The sequence below is a fragment of the Cyphomyrmex costatus genome, unplaced genomic scaffold, assembly GCF_001594065.2.
Source record: "Cyphomyrmex costatus isolate MS0001 unplaced genomic scaffold, Ccosl1.0 scaffold506, whole genome shotgun sequence".
Lineage (NCBI taxonomy): Eukaryota > Metazoa > Arthropoda > Insecta > Hymenoptera > Formicidae > Cyphomyrmex > Cyphomyrmex costatus.
The window spans coordinates 391,919-411,768 of NW_017279319.1; the positions used below are offsets into that span (position 1 = coordinate 391,919).

At 31.7% G+C, this 19,850-nt stretch overlaps 2 protein-coding genes across 4 annotated transcripts; one reads left to right on the plus strand and one right to left on the minus strand.

Moving 5' to 3' along the window:
- Positions 1–4,618: 4,618 nt before the first annotated feature.
- On the minus strand, positions 4,619–7,862 carry LOC108778669 (facilitated trehalose transporter Tret1). Its single transcript, XM_018545905.1, has 2 exons — positions 7,811–7,862; positions 4,619–6,156 (listed from the first exon to the last, which is right to left on the minus strand). Exons 1-2 carry the CDS (start codon positions 7,860–7,862, stop codon positions 4,781–4,783), a joined length of 1,428 nt encoding a protein of 475 aa, XP_018401407.1. The 3' UTR covers positions 4,619–4,780.
- Positions 7,863–15,268: 7,406 nt separating this feature from the next.
- On the plus strand, positions 15,269–18,440 carry Tsp97E (Tetraspanin 97E). 3 transcript variants are annotated; one of them, XR_001940855.1, is made up of 7 exons: positions 15,269–15,499; positions 16,398–16,565; positions 16,841–16,939; positions 17,006–17,113; positions 17,188–17,325; positions 17,525–17,652; positions 17,856–17,933. XR_001940855.1 is itself a non-coding variant. In XM_018545907.1 (7 exons), exons 1-6 carry the CDS (start codon positions 15,440–15,442, stop codon positions 17,952–17,954), a joined length of 672 nt encoding a protein of 223 aa, XP_018401409.1. In that variant the 5' UTR covers positions 15,269–15,439; the 3' UTR covers positions 17,955–17,958; positions 18,089–18,440. The 3 variants fall into 3 exon arrangements, 2 of the variants coding, with proteins under 2 accessions (XP_018401409.1, XP_018401408.1); XM_018545907.1 differs by lacking the exon at positions 17,525–17,652 and adding an exon at positions 18,089–18,440 and having other exon boundaries at positions 17,856–17,958; XM_018545906.1 differs by lacking the exon at positions 17,525–17,652 and having other exon boundaries at positions 17,856–18,440.
- Positions 18,441–19,850: the final 1,410 nt, after the last annotated feature.

Consider the following 19,850-nt stretch of genomic DNA (forward strand, 5'->3'; position numbering starts at 1 on the left):
AGAGAGAGAGAGAGAGAGAGAGAGAGAGAGAGAGAGAGAGAAATATTTGCGCTGGTCGCGTTTTTATTTCATACGACACTATGATACCACCGATGATACGATATAATCCCTTTGTCAAGGCCGCACCGTACTTTAAGCCCCCGAGATACGTGATGCGTGTGCCAAATCTGTGCGTGTACTGTACGGCACGCACTCAAGTTCCCTTTGACAATCATAGTGCCGGTGTGAGTATGATCGCTTATGTGAGCGTTTTTACGAGAGAAGAAGAGGGCATTTTCTGCGTCGCATAACAACGCGCGGCGTGGCTCGTTACACGAGCGACAAGCTCCAATACGGGAGAAGGTGGATAATTCTCCGATCGTTGATCGCTCGGGATCGTCGAGCAGAAATGACTCTCATGCTTCTCATTGCTTCTTATACCTTATAGCTTCGATATCGCGCTGGCAACTGCACGCATCCGCCGGCGGAAACATGTGTTCGCAATAAAAAAAAAAAGATGAGGCACCGATAAAACGTACAAAATTTTAACTTCAAAACTTCATCTACAGTTCAAGAACAGTTGATTGCACTATCAGTATTGCAATCAAGAGATTGTATTAAGAGAGGCACATAGCTCAATATTATCGAATTTCTCAAGTTTGAAAGAGATTTCAAGAATCTATTTACTTTGAATGTAAATATTTTCTCAACGTTTCGCTACGTAATGTAGATAATAATGCCTAAATTAAGAATGTAAAAATTATTCGTAATTCTTTTACAGTACAGGGCAGAAAACCTACCTTATGCTTTACTTTGTATTCTTTTATCACACCAAAATTCCTCAGTTAAATACACACTGAGGGCCTAACAGGTTCCAAAACGATCATTTTCCTCATTTTTTTCATGATACGAAATAGTCTTTTTAAAACAATGCATATTAAATAAGAAACCAATTTTGCGGTTTGGATACAACTATAAAATATTCACGCACAGATAAACCTGCGGTTTGTTTTTTTTTTCGATAAAATTGGGCGACGTGCGTAACATAAAATAATAAACGGAATAAAAAGCTGTGTGCAAGTTTCATCTTGTCGCTCTCGTACGCGAGGCACGCGTGTTTTATTCAAGGAAAAGAGTCACGCGAGTGATGTATTCCAGGCACGCTGATGAGATTTTACGCCAGGGATTGTAGTAATATAATAATCTCGACCACGAGGTGTGTATCATAGCGAGGCGTTGTGAGATGTTACAATGGATGAGATATTATAAAAAAAATTTATGTTTCTATATTGTAATAACGTTTATGTATAACGAGATTATTATAATGCAAAAATATACATACTAGTTGTCCGGTTTGTGACCGCCTCTTTACTGATCTTTTACCAAATCGCACTGCCTTCTGAAGTAAGACTGAAAAAAGAGGAGCAAGCGAGAGGAAGAATGTGTGCAGGGATTGTGCAGGGAGGATGCAAGAAAAAAGCTCGTTCGGTATAGCTGCAGATTAAAATGGTGAGTTTTTTTTATTTGTCAACGTGTATTGCAAACTTCTACATTGTAGAAATCTGTAAAGTCGAGGTGGAGTTCGATTAGAGTTTGAACCCTGCCTAAAAGGGACGTGTAGAGAGTCAGCAATAGAGCGAACATACTTGATATTCGAGTTAATAAGGTGTAGCTTATCATATAATAGGAAAGAATTTTATATTGAAATATCTAAAAATTTAGCTAAATACACACAGATGTGAAAATATATATTCATCATATTCTGTAAATGTTTGTATTAAGCCAAAATTCTTTTAGTGTCTCAATATTTTTTTTAAATTTAATATCTTAAAATATATCGTATAATCGAATGTTTAATATTATAAATAAAATAATTAAAATTGTTAAAAATGTTAAAATTTATATATATATATATATATGTATATAACACCAATGTAAAACATCACAAAAAATTTACAGAATAATAATTGAAAAATAACGACTCGTAATCGGAACTGTAACGTGTATTACTTTTCAGAATCGATGACTTATTTTGGTGATTTAACAGAATTATTTTCAAATCTGCAGCTACATTTTTAGATATTTCGTTGTTTTTGTTCTTTCCATGAAGTGCGCCAATGCGTATAAATATGACCGTAATTATAAAGACAATTAATGACCGACTTATCCGCGAATTATTTCTGTAACATGGTGTCCATTCATATTACATGTTTTCAATGTTTACTTGTCAAACACGACTTATACATTCCTCGTAACAGTGTTATATAATATGTAACAGGTGGATCGCGTCAGTAGGAACAAGAATAACTTCCCTTGAGCGGGGGTGCCGTTAGTACGATTATGAAAGCCATATCTTTCTACATCGGTCAGACTATCATTTATTATTGACGGCCATTTACGCCCGGGTACTTCGGGTAAGTTTATAACGCATCGCTGGAACGTGCGCGAGTGTTTTCTTTAACTCTAATAACGGGCCAGTTATATTCTACGCCGAAGCTATTTCTATAACGTACGTATGTCTCACCCTGCCTGAAAGGGAAATATAAGTTAGTCATGCCACAGTGCTCGTCTAAATCCTTCTTGCATCAGGGCCATAGGCGTGCGCTCGCATCTACATGAGATACGCGCGGATCACACGCGCTATTCTTTAATAACGTTTAATCGTAAGCGTTATATCATGTGTTGTTTTGCACCCTGCCTTAAAGGGATAAGAAAGATGTTTCTAATCGCCATGGTATCGCGCCGAACAGGACTTTACCGCTTCTTCTTTCCTTTTTCTTTTGCTCCTCGAGAGATTCATTATATATTTGTTTCATTATTACTTAGTTTCTTCATTTCTTTATTTTTTTTTTGTATCAGAGAGAGATTCTTCAAGTTCAGTTCAAGATCAAGGTATAAGATTATTCAACGATGTCTTATCATGAAAGATAATAAATATCACGCGAAATTAAAAAGCAATGGATTGTTCACGCATGGAATTTCTCGTGAGTCTTTTGCCTGTTCGGAGCTCGGCCAGAGCGATAAATAAATACTTTACGATTAATTAAAAACTATCAGTCTCTTAGTTTAACCCTGCCTAAAAGGGAAAAAAGATGGTCATGCAAGATTGCTCTTACAATGGGGACCCCAGCTAACGCACGTTGGATGTGTCGATGCGCGATGGCTTTCGAAGGAACAATTCCTTTGAAATGGTTCTTCGAAAACCACCAGACACACTGTAAATTCGCATTATTCTCGGCTGAGATTTTTTCGCTAAATCGAGTCTTTTGCCGATCGAGCTGACGTTTCAAAGACGCAGCAAACAAGTCGCCTGTATTATTACAACAAAAGCAGGAAACTTTTAGCGAACACAGCAGTTGAATGGTCGGTTCTTTGAGAACACGGTTGTTCTGACATAAAAATACGCTTCAATAACAGACAATTATTGCCGATTCCACATCTGTTGTGAACGCTAAAATCTTCTATTTTACTTGTGCACATTGTGTGTAAATAAAAAATTCATTTTCTGCATGCTGCTAATGATAATAAAGAGTAACAGCGCAAAATTTGCACCATTATTTTTTTCCGTCAAATTCTGCATAATCTAATATAGTTTTCGAATTAAGATATTTGAGTAGAGATATTCTCAAATTAATATAACGTTTGTACAAGTGACATGCGCCTATTTGCATATATGAATTGTAGATGTAATCCAAACAAGTATGCATCATTATCACACACGAGCTGGAGTTTCTCTCTAATTACAATTACGATAATTTCTCGATCAGAAAAATGCTCTTTTAGCGATCTCATTACTTCAATCGAAGCGCCTTCTTCAATGGAATATAAGGGCCCTTTCTTAAACACTAAAATCTTATAAACTAGCTATTCTCTGATCTTTCCTTCGTATTCTAATAATGCTTAAACTGTAATTCAAATTTCATTCAGTTGCAATAAAGTGTAGAAAATAAAAAAATATTTCTGTAATAACAGATTCAAATCAAAATGCAAAAAACTCTGTAACTAGCAGATAGAGATTCTTGAAATTTTTACACAATTAAGAAAAAAGGCCTTTAAATGGTCGTGGCTAGATCTTAGTACCTAATAACATTTCTGAAAATTTTCTTTCAAATTTCTTATATGAAAGAGCGCGTAAATCCTTCGACCTTTGACAGGAAAGCTCTTCTGTTCTTTCGAACGAATTACAAACAGTAACGTTTGTCTTCATTTAAATTTTGCAAACGGTAACGTCTTGTTATCATTTAAATTTTACAAATAGCATATTGTATTAACTTCATTCATATCTTGTAGAAATGATAATCTAATTGTGTATTTAAACTGTGAAAAAAAGAGTCTGATATTATTAAATATTGAATAAAATAATTTCAATTAAATATTCAATTAATTTTTCTTTTTACAAATAATTTTTCTTTTCTAAATATTTAGTAGTAATTATTATTAAACGTTAGTTGGTCACATTATTACATTTGTAATATTTATCGAATGTTATAAAAAAGTAAAATTATTTTTATTATATTAACTGAACATTTAATTGAAATTATTTCACTCAATATTTGATAGCTATTATCAATCTTTTTCTCAGTACAAATATTACAATTGATTTTACCGATGATTGTTGGAAATACCTCTTGTTCGTTTTTATGATCAATTCAGACATACTATATATAACTGGAACAGTTATATGATCAACCGCTTCGAAGTTTCCTGTCAAACGTTCTTTAATCCACGAACGCGCGCGCATTGCTTATTTCTATCAAAAATTATCGAGAATTCTTCATAAACATCGCGGCCTTACTTGCATCTAACATATTGTACTTAATTGAATTTGCACTTCGCTTTTTACGTCTTTTTTCTTCTTTTTCTTACAATTAAGTTCTTCCTGAATTTCGAACAAGGACTTGCCTTTGGTTTCGGGGACGACAAACATAATGAAGAATACGCCGACGTAGCAGCTGATTGCGAACCAGCCGAAGGCTGCGTACACTCCCCAATTATCGGAGATTACTTGATACATCTTGGAGACAATGAAGGCCAGCAACGAAGATGCCACATTGGCCAACGACACGGCAGCGCCTTTGACGTTTGTCGGAAACAGTTCGCCTAGCATCATGTAGGGTAATGGATTCAGGCCCAGAGCGATGATCAGTTCATACATTATCACGGAGAAATGAAGCAGCCAGCCGTATCCAATTGTGTTTACTTTAAATTGGAACTTTACGAGATAAAAGAAGCCAGTGATGGTCAGCGCGACTCCAGCTAGAAAAGAGGTGGTAATGAGCAATGGTCGTCTACCTAGTTTGTCAACCAGAACTACCGCTCCGAGACCGGCGATCAATTGAAGTACACTTAACAGGATGACAGAGGAACTCGCAGGCAGATGCGCGTCGCCTTCCTCGAGAATCTCCTGAGTATACGACTCAACTGCAGCGATACCGCTGAACTGAAGGACCAATTGCAGGCCGATGCTGATAATGACCGCGCGTCGATTCCCAGGCGTATCGAACAGATCCCAGAATCGGCCGCGATCGCTGAGATCGCGAACAACTGTCTTCTGCATCTGCTCTAAGTCCATCTCCAGTTGATCGTCGGAAACGCAGCGCTTCAGACGCTTCAGACTCGTCATTGCGTTCTCTTGGCGATTCTTCATTAAAAGATAATACGGTGATTCAGGCATCCAGGGGAAGCTGAGAAAGAATATCACAGGGATCACCAGACAGCTGTAACCAAGCAACCAATAGGAAACAAACGGCCCGATTGCGTGAGCATATAACTCTCCAAAGGTCACCATCAGCTTGATGAAGGAACCAAGGGTACCTCTAATCTCCTTATCGGCGATTTCACCGATGTACATCGGGCAGATAACGTACGCTATGCCTTGGCCGATACCACCGATACCGCGAGCAGCGTAAAGAACGTAGGGATTCCACGCTGTAATGATAAGAATGTATGAGATTGTCAGAGGTATGCCTCCTAGCAGGAGGCTTATCTTCCGACCTAATCGGTCTACGATTAAGGCCGCTACGATGCATCCAGGAATGGTGCCCAAAAGGTAAAAAGAAGCAATCCAGGAAGCGTCGTCGGACGTTATCGGCACGTGAGAATCAGTTGACTTTAGTATTGGCAAGGTGGGTGACGTCCAGCCTATGTGAGACCCGGTAGCTGCCAGCGATAAGGTAGCTACGGTAAAATCGAATGGATAAATAAATCATAATTTACGCTACTTTTCAGCTGATTTTTCTATACATATATGCATTATTTAAAAAATGATCTCTGAAAAGGATTTTTATATGTACTTGTGATGTCCTACTTTTACGAGTAGCCCTTAAAATTTTATTTATTTTCAATTTTAGAGAAAAATGTTTTAGAGACGAAGCTCTATATGATATAAGCTGGATCCTAAATATTTTGACGTAAATTTATATACGTGTTTAAATGCAAATTGTGTGCCGAAATATTTTCAGTCTTGAAACGCAAAATTAGACAATCGCAACAACTTGTCATAAAAATTATGTATAATAATATACAACTACGCATTTTTTTTTTAAAAGCAATTACGTGTTCTTTTATACAACTTAATTTATCTCATTATTCTGTAGATAAAGTATTAAAGTACAATTACCAAAAAGTAAATGATTTGCAAAATGTATACAATATTATATTTCATTTTCAAATCTGTTAAAAATAAAATATTTCGTAAGCTGTAACTTTGTTATATTTCTACCTTACTTCTTTTGTACGCAGAATAATTAGAGGAATCGTATTATGCAAAAAATCATAATTTTATTTAAAAATCATACAATTATATTTAAGAAATAGCGATAACTTTTACCTGACTTTGAAAATAATTGATTTTTTTAATATCAGTTTTATATAATTATTTGTCCCTTTTCAAATCGTGCAGCTTTTGTGTGTGTGTGTGTGTGTGTGTGTGTGTGTGTGTCTAAACATTTTTCTCCAAAATTGAAAATAAATAAAAGTTTAGAAAATGATCGTTTAACATGAGATATTCTATATATAGATACAGTACACACATGCATACACATATATATTTATGTATATATATTATATATGGATTCACTCTATATATAAATAGAAGAGAAATTAATTATATAATTTTTTTAAAATAATGTAAACCAATCACGAAACATATTATTAAGATCCAATAAGATGCTATAAGCATCAAAAATTGTTAGATTGTTTGTCAATTTAACTTACAAGTTAGTGATCTGATATTACTACGGTAGTTGTTTAAAGTTGCATTGTAAGTCTGAAGAATTTTCGGCACGCGATTAGGGGGACTACATACGTGGTAAATAAAATTCAAACATTACATTAACAACCAAAATCCTGCTTGACCGTCATATGGCCGATTACATATCATATTTACAATCACGATAAGTTATCATTTAGAAAATGTAGATATAAGTTGTGTAAGAAAATTACATCACATCATACAATAACAATATAGAAGCAGTATTTACAGAAATAAACTCTAGTTTGATCCATATTTGTTTGATCTTATGACTTTTAACTTTGAAATTTTTAAGTTCCATGGTTATAATTTCAATATGCTAATCACACTGAATCAATATAATGATTATACTATTCTCTGTAGCCGACGAAATAAAAATAATATTTGTATTCTCTCTCTTTTGATAATTTTTCTGAATTTATTTTAAATTAATTACATAAACCTATATTAGTATGCTTTAAAGTTTTAAATTATTAATTTTCTTAAATCAATCGCTTGTTGCATTTGGGAACTTATGTATGTCTGGAAAATTGGCATAAAAATGGTTAAAAAAATTAAAAATAGTTCAGATTTATTTACCTGTAATCGCTGCTAAATACTGAGGCCATCGTTTAACACGGGACTGCTCCATCTTTTATTTCTTCTTATCGTAGGACTGAAGAAAGAACCAGAATTTTTTTATTATTAAAAAAGTACAGATTATAAAAAAAAGTACACGATTATATTAAAATTAAATACGTACGTATATTATAAAACATATGTACTGTTTTCTTTTAGAATACATATATGTATATTCTATTATTTTATACAAAAAGTGTAGGGAAACTTAATGTGCATAGTTTATTAAAAGCTTAAAAAAATAGTCCTAATGTATATGTCCTCACACTTGTCTTTACATTTTGGTTATAAATCGTAATTCACCACCATTTTCACGACTCTCTTTAGCAACGGTTCGTGACTTTCTGTTCTCTAAACCTCATCTTTGTCCTAATTGAAATATCAATATATCATATATCACATAGCCCCTTTAGTTAGTTGGTAAACAAACTGATACGGCTAGACGAAACATAAACCAATATCAATTCTCTCGATTAGCTATTAAAAGAGTTCTCAGTACACGTCGCGGAACGTCAATCATCCCACAAAATTTAGAGCAAAGTGGATCAATAATTTACCAATATTCTTGTAGCACAAAATATTGCAGTAATATTGCAACGTTGCAGCAATATTACTAAAATTAGAATATTACTGTAAATACCGTTAAAATAATTTGTACTGTATGGGTATTAGTAATATAATATATACATATATATATATATATAAATTTTATAAAATATGCTTCGCAATATCATGTTTCAATCTTATAAATTAAGAATTCAGTTCAATTTTATCCCTTAAATTTAAGCTGTTTGTATAGAAGAGTCTATATAAATCGATAATTATACTTACAGAGATAACGATGAAACACGCTAATGCTACCAGGAAGGACGAATCTTCACGAGCCTAATGACACCCTGATTTTAATACATTTCAGATGGAATAAGAACACATTCATGTCGCCGTACATTATATATGTTCTTTATCAGCGCTTTTCTTATCAGCGATTCGTCAAATGTATCGCTGTTACCACTCGCCCCACTTGAGAATGTTTGCTTATTACTAGTAAGTTAGTTCGAAAGAACAGATATAGAATAAATATCGAATTGCAAATAAAGATGAAAAAATGGTCATACCAGCTAAAATAAGATCGAGATAAACTTTATCTCAAATAAATAAATAAAAAATAAATAAAAGACAGAATAAAAAAATTAATTATTAATTATATTGTATTTCAACTGTACTAAGTCTTTTTCACCATATTAATTTCAGAAAGAAAAGTCAAAAACAAATGTAAAAAACAAATTAATTAAAAATAAGAGAAAAGAGCCAAATAGTTTTAAAAAAAAATAATAAATATAATTCATTCAAAAAAATCGCAATACATTAAAATCAAACAGAATAAAATTCGCAAGTAAAATTCGCATACGTTTCGACACCGATCGGGTCATTTTTAATGTTTTTAAAATTAAGTGTGTATAATAGAATTGACGAGTCACAATTATAAAATTAAATGTGTATAATTATAATAAAATTAACGAGTCACAAGTATAAAAATAAATGTAAAAAAATTAATAATAATAGATATAAGTTAGAAGAATGAACGAAGCATAATAATATGGTGACAATACATAAAATAATCAATTTCGATATAAAAGACTTGAAATGAAAATAAACTAAAGAAATAGAAGGTTTATAAGAGGCTATGATTAAAGTCAGAAACAATCTCAATTATATAAAATAAATGTATATAAACTCCTAATTTGATTGATAATATGATCAATCAAAAGTAATAAAAATATGTCAACAGATAAAATAAAGAATTTAACTTATTTTTTATTAGGAGGCGAGAATAGGCCCAAGTAGTTGCAGTCCATTATTGTCAAAAATGAATATGTTAAAAGTGAAATCAAATAGAAAAGTATTTTTAATATAAGTAAAATAGGTATATGAGTCTCCGTGATTATTTGTGGGTAAATTACATTTCATGCGATATTTGTAATTGAGATGTAGATATCAAATGAAGTAAAAGTAAACGCAAATATTTTGATTCTTGATTTGAGTTCTTTTCTCTCTCTCTCTCTCTCTCTCTCTCTCTCTCCTCTCTCTCAAATTATTTATATTTTTACTCTTTAAACCTTACACATATTGGTATAATTTTTCGTTTGATCGCTTTTTACGCATATTTAGTTCTGATGATGATGGACTTCAACTTGGACCTAATATATTTTTGATTCCTAATGAAAAAAGAATTTAGTTACAATCTTTATCTTTTTTGCCGATATTTGTTATTTACTTTATATTATTGACCAGATTGGACGTATACATTTTGATTTTACATAATTGACATTATTTCTGATTTCGCAGCATTTTATAGACTACATTTTTAAAATTTTATTTTATTTTAATTTTAATATATTTTGTATTTATCACCATATTACTTATGCTTTATTCTAATATTTATATTATTTAAATTTTTATACTTATTTTTTTATCTTTTTTGTAAATTATAAGATTAATGCTGAAACATATTTAATACAGTCAAAACATATATAATTTAAATAATTTTTTTTAGTTATTATTGTGCTCATTTTAGTTATTTGTTGTGTCCTTTTTTTATTCATTTATTTTAGAATAAGTAAAATCACTTTTTCTAACCTTATTTTGAAACTCGTATGTTTGACCATTTTATAATTCTTTATATTTGCATTTATAAAGTTCAATTTATTTGTTAATTTAAATATTATTTCTGTGTGTACGTGTGCACATGTCATTTGCAAACTATTGCACGTGCTTATTCGAGTTGACGACAAAGGTCTTAAGGTAACCTGATTAATACGAAGACGTAATAAAAGCACGATATAATTCTTCAAATTGCGCAATGTACGTTTTGAAGAGGCAACATTAAATATCTTGGATTATTATATCGCTGTGTACTCGGGACATAGTGATATTATCTTTTGACGATTTATTTCCTTATACGATAAGTTAATAGAATTAGTAACATAATGAATAATATAATGGTAATATTGGACAAATTATTTTATATTCTAAATGTTGTCTTAAAATTTTCAAAGAATGAAGAAAGCATTAACGCTACGTTTGCCATTTTTGTTGAATTTGTATTTGACATTTAAATGTCATTTTAATTAATTTGAACATTGCATTATTTACATCAGGAATATCAAATATACTGCAGCATTCTGTATTATTTAACTGCGTTAAGCATCGATTGAATGGAATTTTATTAAAAGAGACTGCAAAAATGTTATTATCACGTATTTATGTGTTTCCAACTATACATATAAATAATAGGATTAATGTCTTATATTATTAAAGGGAAAATTCTATAGATATACACAGAGTTATATTTATAAATAATGCCTTTTTGTTGCTGCTGATTAACGGCAGTAACGAACGTGCAATAACATTACAAGCTTATTGCTGTAAGTAATTAATCATTTTACAGCATCGCAGCTGTGATATAATAGTCTCTCTTGAAAACGACGGTCTCTCTGGGACCGTCATGAATAATGAACGATAACAGTGGACAACAATGAAAGCATAAAAAAGCACAATCATTATTTTTTGTAATCCACATTTTTTAAATCTTCGTTTATATTATACTCATAGATAAATCCTCCTTAGATAGGTACCGTAAATTATAACGAGAGTACGCTATTATGTATCGAATTGATAAAATAACACACACAATCATTATTTTTATTTCGTCAAATATTTCAGATAACACGCGTGTTTAAAAGACATCACAGAGAACTTTTTTAAGAGAACAGTCTTTTTACATGATATGTCTTTTCATAAAAAGATCTTACAACAATGACTTCGATATATTAGAATATTTTTTAAAATCCTAATTATTTTTTTTTATCATCTTTTTTATATTTTCTGTCTCTCTATCTTCTTCTTCCTAAATAAATTACAATCACGTCGCATAATCATAATCTACTTTGTGATTTACTTCATAATTCATATTATCTGCAATTGTCGTACATATACTAGGAAATAATAAAATGTTTGTAGAAATTATAGCAATTGTATTCTCGCAAGAAATTATTATTGTTTGTAAACTCTTCTCTAAAGAATCTTTTTTGGCCACCATTAAATCAGGCAAACAAAGTAATCGTTATCACACCTTGAAACATTGATAATTTTTCATGCAAATATACGTTTTACGTATTCGTATGCAAACGTGGTACATATTGCAACTACTTTTATGAAAACACAGACACATCTTATCAGCCATTATCAGCTATAATTATTACGGAAAACACATCGTGTTTTCGCAATATATATAGGCATTGTTATAGATACAAAGTCTTAGAAATGTTTAACAACATTCTGGAATTTGCCACGATGCAAAATAATTTCTTTTTAACAGAAAAATTAAATTACATTTAAAAACAAATTTTCAGAGAAAGAGATAGAAAAAGAAATTAATAGTGTTAAGTAATATAAAAATGATATAGTAATATAAAAGATGAATTATAATTTTATATAATATTATATATTGTATTTATATTGTATATTTACTTTTATAAAAACAGAATTTTTTAATTGTTGATAATAGTTTATTTTTAATGTTATTATAACATTGTTATTAGATAAAATATTAGATTGTGTTTATCTTCAAGATACTAATTGGCCGTAATTTGAACAAGTCTCGAAACAAATTGATATAAATAATGAATTATTTATCGATTATTAAATAATCAACTATTATTACAATTTTGTGTGAATTGGAAATTTGACATAACTACTAAATATTAAAATAAATAATGCCATTGTTTGCATGTATGTGTTAGTTCTTTATTTGAATGAGATAGAAAGTTGAATATTTGGAACCGTATAAAGAAAAATACAATTTGCAGGCAGCATATAGTAGAAAACTGCAGTTAAATATACAGACAATGTGTGTGTTTATGTCTTATCTGGACCAAGCGTTCACGTCATTAACGTTTAATCCACGTGAGATGTGATATGACATATTTACGAATACGTCAGCATTCGTCAGCTGTAATAAACGAAAAATGTGCGAATATTTTATCACAGGCCTATATTTCCATGACAAAATACAAACCATGCCGGGAATACGCTTCTCTCTTTGCTCTTATATTTTTTCTCGGTGAAGAAATAAGTGGTGAAGAAACAGTGAATGTCAATGACTGATAAAGATCGATAATACACTAGTAACTCAGTCCAAAAGAGTACGTTAATTCAATCTTTTTCGAAAAAAACAATAACAAACCATATTCAAGATAAATTACGATTCATTTATTGTTAATCTATTATATTTAATTACAGAATACAAGTCCACATTTCAATTTTATTATATGGATTAAACGTCGCGAGCTTATATTGTCATAAACAAACATAATCTTAGCGAAAATAAAAATCAGAAAGTACCTACTATATTCCAAAGAATATTGCGAAAACTTACTTTAGGTTAATTTGATGCCACGAACGTCATAGAGACGCTTACTACACGTCTCGTCAACATAAGTTGACAAACTAACTTTTGTCTTACGTGTTTTAAAATTGCACTGTTGCCCAATTATCGACTATTATTGGTTTCGAAATATCGACGTTATTTCAACTTACCTTTGTTTCAACTCACCTCAGTCTCCCCTAAGTTAAATGTAAGAGAATTAACAGAATCATAAACAAGAAGCTTTTAGGGGATGAAAATTGAGACAATGGAACGTAAAAGCATAAATACTTCTTTTAAACCCGTATCAGAGTTGATGATTACAATTATAGTGATTGCCTGGTTCTAAACAGTCACGATAGCGGAGTGATTCGTGATTGGCTAAAGGCTAAAATGTAGAATCGGGCAACTGTCAATCATAATTGTCAACCCATAATTTGATACGGGCTTTACATTTTGTTATCTGAATGTTTTGATTCCTAAAAATTTCAGTTGCGCTTTTGTTACTTCTTATACGATACACATCATTCCAATAATACAATATATTGCAACAAAATGACAACGTTCCAGAAAAATTATAGTAACATCCTATATATATCACAAATTTTCTAGGAATGTCATACAAATGTTTAAAAAGAACGTTCTATGTCCAAAGGATATTCTCAAGACGTTTATCGAAGAAAGTGTGCTGTATATATATATATATATATATGCCCAGAGAACACACAATGTTTATAAAAAAATATTTACAAAATATATTTATTAAATTTATTTTTAATATTTTATAAATATTTCTGTGGTTATATATATATAGATTAAACGGATCATAAATATTTACTGTAAATGTTATAAAATATTTATTGTATGTATTATATGAATAAGACTAGACTAGAAAAAGCTCAATTAAATTACAAATCATATAGAAATAAAAAACAATTATGAGCCATGCAAGTTGTTCGTTGCTTAAAATTTTAATTAAATATAAAAATACTGATTGCAAAGATATATTTATTATTAAAATGATAACTGACATAATAAACGATCCTAAATAAAAAAATACATTTCAACCCCTATCGGGTCTCATATTCAATGTTAAAAAAATAATATAATAATAACCGATTGTAGTACATAAGCTAATGTTTTATTTCTATAAATATTATATAAAATATTGAGTTTATGTTTTCAAATAAAGCTTATATAAAATATTCGTATAATATTTCAAAATATTAGTAATAAATATTAGTAATATAAATATGTATCTGTAAATATTTAATATACTTTAATATATTCTCTGCTATCTGGGTGGGATTGAAGCAAAATATTGCCGTTTATACTTTTTATGATGTATTAGTCTTCTCTTACATTTTACTACGTAAAATAGAGGAAACATTAGAAATGGGAATAAATAATATCTATTATTTATTTCTAATAAAATAGATATTAAATTTTGGAAAAATAAAGAAAAGAGGAATAGAAGTTAAACACGTTTAACTTCTATTCCTAATTTTTTTATTCCTCTAATATTTAATATTTATTCCTGTTCCTAATATTTTTTCCTTTCATTGTGCGTAGATTCTTATACTCTGACTTTTATTTTTGCCAAGAAAGGAATAAAAAGATCGTTTTCATGCATCGTTGAATCGCAAATCTTAATTGATTGAGTCATGATACAATTATATTTTCTTACATCATAATGATACATATTTTCTTACATATATCAAGAATCAAATAATTTGCGACGTCAAATCAAATCGTTATTATAAAAAGTAACGATAAAAGTAACGGCGTTACTTACTTCCCATCCCTGGAAATAGATAAAATGCATTCCTGAAAAAAAGTATGGCTGGTGGCTCTATCCCGGGCGTTCGTGTTTCGCGCGTGACACTCGCAATCTATCGAGCGCGTCGACCGCCGCCATCGCGCTGACTCGGGCAGTCGCGAATCGTCTGCCGTGGCGTGTCGTCGAGGTCGGGACCTCGACAGGGTCTGAAAGTTTGTGCGAACACACGGAGAAAAGTCTCACGCGGCCGCGATCGTCCCTCGTAGCGAATCTGAGGCACGTAATTCACATTTCCGATCATTTCGCCCCGCGAATCGCCGCGGGCCGACGTGCGGATCTGCCGAGGATCTGACAGCAGCGGAGCGACGGACGGGCGCAATCGAAGATGTGCGGCGGTTTTACGTGCTCGAAAAATGCGCTGACGGCACTCAACATCCTCTACATCGTGAGTAGATACTTCGCAGGCACGATCTCTTTATGCGGCGCACTCTCGCTGTCTCGCTCACGCAGATCGCTTATCGGAGCGAGGCTTTTATCAATCGGCGCTTCCCTCTCTCGCTCCCGTCGACCGTCGCGCACTTCGCCATCTCGCTCGGCCGCCGTGATGTTTACGAGAGCGAGGCTCACGCGAAATTATCCGTGTATTGCATAATTATATCAGTCAATTTTGCGTGATACTAATTGTTTGGGAAGGCTTCCCCTCACCTTCCTCTCCTCTCTCTTGTTTTTTCACCGAGACTGTGACGCACACGCGAGAGAGAGGAGGTGGATTATCCGTTTCTACCACAATGTGGGTTGACTTTAATCTTGATTCTCAGCTTATTCTTCTTTTAATTAATCTACAATTGGTGGAAACGAGCATTTTCCGCTAATGTAAATTAATTTCAACCTTAATTTATTCTTTCCTTTTTTCTAATTCTTACAACTAGAAGATACAAAGTAAATTAAACAAAGATTAAAGTTAATCAGCACTGATAGGAATGGATATATATGTTCATTTCTTAACATGAGGAAAAGATAGATTAGTTGAATCAAAATTAAAATTAAATTACATTAGTAGAAACTAACATTTATCAGATAATTGCGTTAAAAATTATCACCAATCTTGCTACGCTTGTGGAACCGCGGATTCTTCTTTTGAATATTTTATTCTTCTACCTTCACATGTGTAAAAATAATTAATTGCTGCAAATGAAAACCTGACAATTGGTACTCGGATTATGCGCAAGTTTAATCTGACAGCTTTGGATCATCTGGCGTCTGTCATAAACAGGAAGCCAAATTTACTTTAGGAGATGCCTGTAGTGAGTGTTTCATATTTTAATTATTATTTCTTCTTACAGGTTGTTGCCTTTATATTAATAGGAGTCGCTGTATATGGAAGGGCATCTGCCTTAGTTACGAATCTCCCTATTATAGGTGGTATTTTAGCATGCGGAGTGATCCTGTTTCTCATTTCTATACTGGGCCTGATTGGTGCTGTTAAACACCATCAGGTTTTATTGTTCTTTGTATCCTTTTCTAGCTTTTATAATAGCAGTTTTGGTGTTAAGTGAACGAGGATCAGAGAATTCTGATCTCTTTTATTTACTATTATGACTATTATGGTTTATAAAGAGAGTATTTATTTATTGTTATCATTTTTTTCTCTTGGACATTGAAATTCTTTATTGTTATGTTTGTGTATTATTATCGTCATCAATAATATGTTGTATCCTTTATGGAATGCTTTATATGAAATGATTCTCGATATACAAATGTATACTTCCTTAATTGCATTTTACAGTACATGCTTATCTTATTCCTTCTGTTCCTGATTCAATTCAGCATTGCCTGCGCTTGCCTTGCTGTAAACACTAAACAGCAAGAACAACTTGCAGAACAGGTAAATTTTTGTTTAAAAGATTATATATTAATTGTAGAATGGATAAGACTTAATAATTGTGTTTAGGGCTGGAGACGCGTTGGACCTGACTTAAGGGCGAAAGTTCAAACTACCTTTAACTGTTGTGGATTTAATAGCACTACTGATGAGTCAGGTGGACCATGCGAAGTCAATGTAAGTTGCGGTAAAAGCAACATCCGCATAATAATACTTGTATAATGTTATCAAATAATTGGAATTATTTACAGAAAATATGTTGTCCATCCATTGATGTTAGTCAAATGCCTTGTACGTCATGTCCACCGTGTATGCATAAACTGCAGTCTACCATTGATTATGCATTCAAATTATGTGGCAGTATAGGATTATTCTTTAGCTTTACGGAGGTAAGATTCCGCAAATAAAATCATGGCATTAATCATGTACATATTGCACAATTGTACGAAATTGAATATTGCACAGAGTATGATTTATTTGATATTAAAAAATTTTATCTAATTATAAGTGCACTATATCCATTGCGGTCACCGGTTAAAATAAAGGTACTTTCATTTTGTTAATGGTAACATGTGCGCCCGATTACAGTTTGTTGGTGTATGGTTGACCGTGAGATACAGGAACCAGAAAGATCCACGAGCTAATCCTAGTGCTTTTCTCTAGTCTAACACCATCGCCATGTCCTCTGTCACTTCATATGATCCTCCTAACAGATGGTGGGTGGCTTCATATATTGGTTGTGGTCTTTTGATCTCTTTTTTCAGCATTATTGGTTCAGATATTCATTTGCTAATGTTCATTCATAAAAACATGTAAATTATGTGCATATAGCATGTAGCAATTTACACGCAATATCTTTTGTATTTTTCCTTATAGTTCTTCAAATTTTTCTGGACCTTATAAATTTAAACATTTTTAGGTGATTGCAGCTTTCTTGGCAAGGCGTTATCGTAATCAATTAGATCCACAGGAAAAAGCTGCAAGAGCCATTTTTCCACAACATGATTATTTATATTAATTCGGTGAATACTCAACAAATATTAACAATTTTTCTTTTTATTTGTATTATATGTATGATACTTTTACCGATATGAAGAGGACAAACATCTGAAATTAATTTTTTTTTTTTTCGATTGCCCGGATGTCACGCAGCATATTTTTCCAAGGGCTACGATTTTCTTTTAATGCATTAATTCTTTTAATTATACGTAATTCTTTCAATTATACGTAATGTAATGCTCAATAGAGAACAAAGTTAATATATTTTTAACTGGGCAATCTTAGGTTTTAGAATGAGTTAGATAAATAACTGAAATGTGTGCTCTAGTCATATACTTAGAACACTCATAACAAGCCTCAATGCGCCTTGTAGTCTAGTGACAGAAAACTTCACGTAAGTATATAAATTTCTATTAAATTTTATTGCATTATTTTCTTCAGCAATCCGATGATAATGAAAGTTGGCGATGAAAATATAGTACATTGTTATAATGTATTGTTTAGTTCCACAATTCGAGTAACATTCTAAAAATATGGAATGACAAAAATGATATAAAATGTAAACATACATACTAATTTTTTAAATATTTTTTCATGAGAGAATGTAGTTTATCATGATAGCATAGATAGCATTCACGATCTTGTCAATCATATTTTTTTCCTATATCTATACTCGCGAATCATATTAGATATATATATATATATATATATATATATATATATATATATATATATATATATATATATGCATAATTACATTTAATGATATCCAGAAATTTATATCTTCCCGAGTAAAAATTTTGTCATATCATCTTTGAGTAATTTTAGATAACTTTATAATATTTTTATGTCTGCGAAGAGATTGTTTTTTTTATATTTTGAAATATTCTACGGCGTTATGATATAATATATCTTCTGTTAAGAAATTGTAATCAAAATAACCGAAAGAAATTGTAATGTACCTTTACATTAACAAACCATATCTAATTTGGATGAAACTTGACTTACTTTCGACAGTTTTCATACGTTTGCTTATAATATCGCATACCTATTATATAAAACATTAAAAATGTATAATTATCGTATTTATTTATCCTATGGTAATGCTGTCAGCGATAATATAAAATGTATCGAAAAAATTGTTCAAGTTTCATCCATCAAAAATATCCAACACGAGTGCTTTGCTTGAAATTAAATTCTACACTGATTGTGCACTCAAAGAAAACTTACGCATAATAAGCTGAACATAAGATGTCCTAAACAGCCTGGTGGGAAGTTATTGAGGAACTTTATAATAGTCTCGCCGTCTTGCATAATACAGAGTTCTTAATGGCTCCTCGCAGGCTTTTTTAAGCTTTTGCGATCGTGAGAAGAAAAAGAGGAAGTAATTAAATAATTTTGTTGAAAATTACTGGTATTATGATCGCACGGATTTACAGAAATTATATTTTATTCGTGGAAATGCTATTTATTCACTGATATCTTGTGAGAGAATATCCTTCCAGGTTTTTTCGGACAATCTGCATAATATAAGTAAAACTTTACAAGAGACACGTGTTGTGAATTTAATGTGCATGGAAATATTGTACATCATGCCCTACTCTAGATATTAGAGACTATAGCATATTTTCTATCCAGTCCTGTCGCGTGAAACGTAAATGGGACGAATCTCACCGTAATTACGTTTTCGTGAAACTCCCTGTCCAGAAAAACAGTTGTTCATATACCAATTGGCAATTACATTGCGTCTTCGTTGTTCAATAACGAATCGAAGTCGTTCCATGCGTTGTGGCGTTGAAATTCCAAGAATATACAATTAATCTAGAATTAAACGAAATTTATGGAATCCGTTATTGAACAATAAAATCGTAGTTTGACGTCGCACGTTAAAATTTTTTTTTTTATATTTGAAAAA

Bases quoted from the DNA above. Each gene is read 5' to 3' on its own strand.
- LOC108778669 (XM_018545905.1), bottom strand. From the start codon at position 7,862: ATGGAGCAGTCCCGTGTTAAACGATGGCCTCAGTATTTAGCAGCGATT. The intron at 6,157-7,810 runs GTAAATAAATCT...ATTTTACCGTAG, and splicing joins GTATTTAGCAGCGATTACAG to CTACCTTATCGCTGGCAGCT.
- Tsp97E (XM_018545906.1), top strand. From the start codon at position 15,440: ATGTGCGGCGGTTTTACGTGCTCGAAAAATGCGCTGACGGCACTCAAC. The intron at 15,500-16,397 runs GTGAGTAGATAC...TTCTTCTTACAG, and splicing joins CACTCAACATCCTCTACATC to GTTGTTGCCTTTATATTAAT. The intron at 16,566-16,840 runs GTATCCTTTTCT...TGCATTTTACAG, and splicing joins ATCAGGTTTTATTGTTCTTT to TACATGCTTATCTTATTCCT.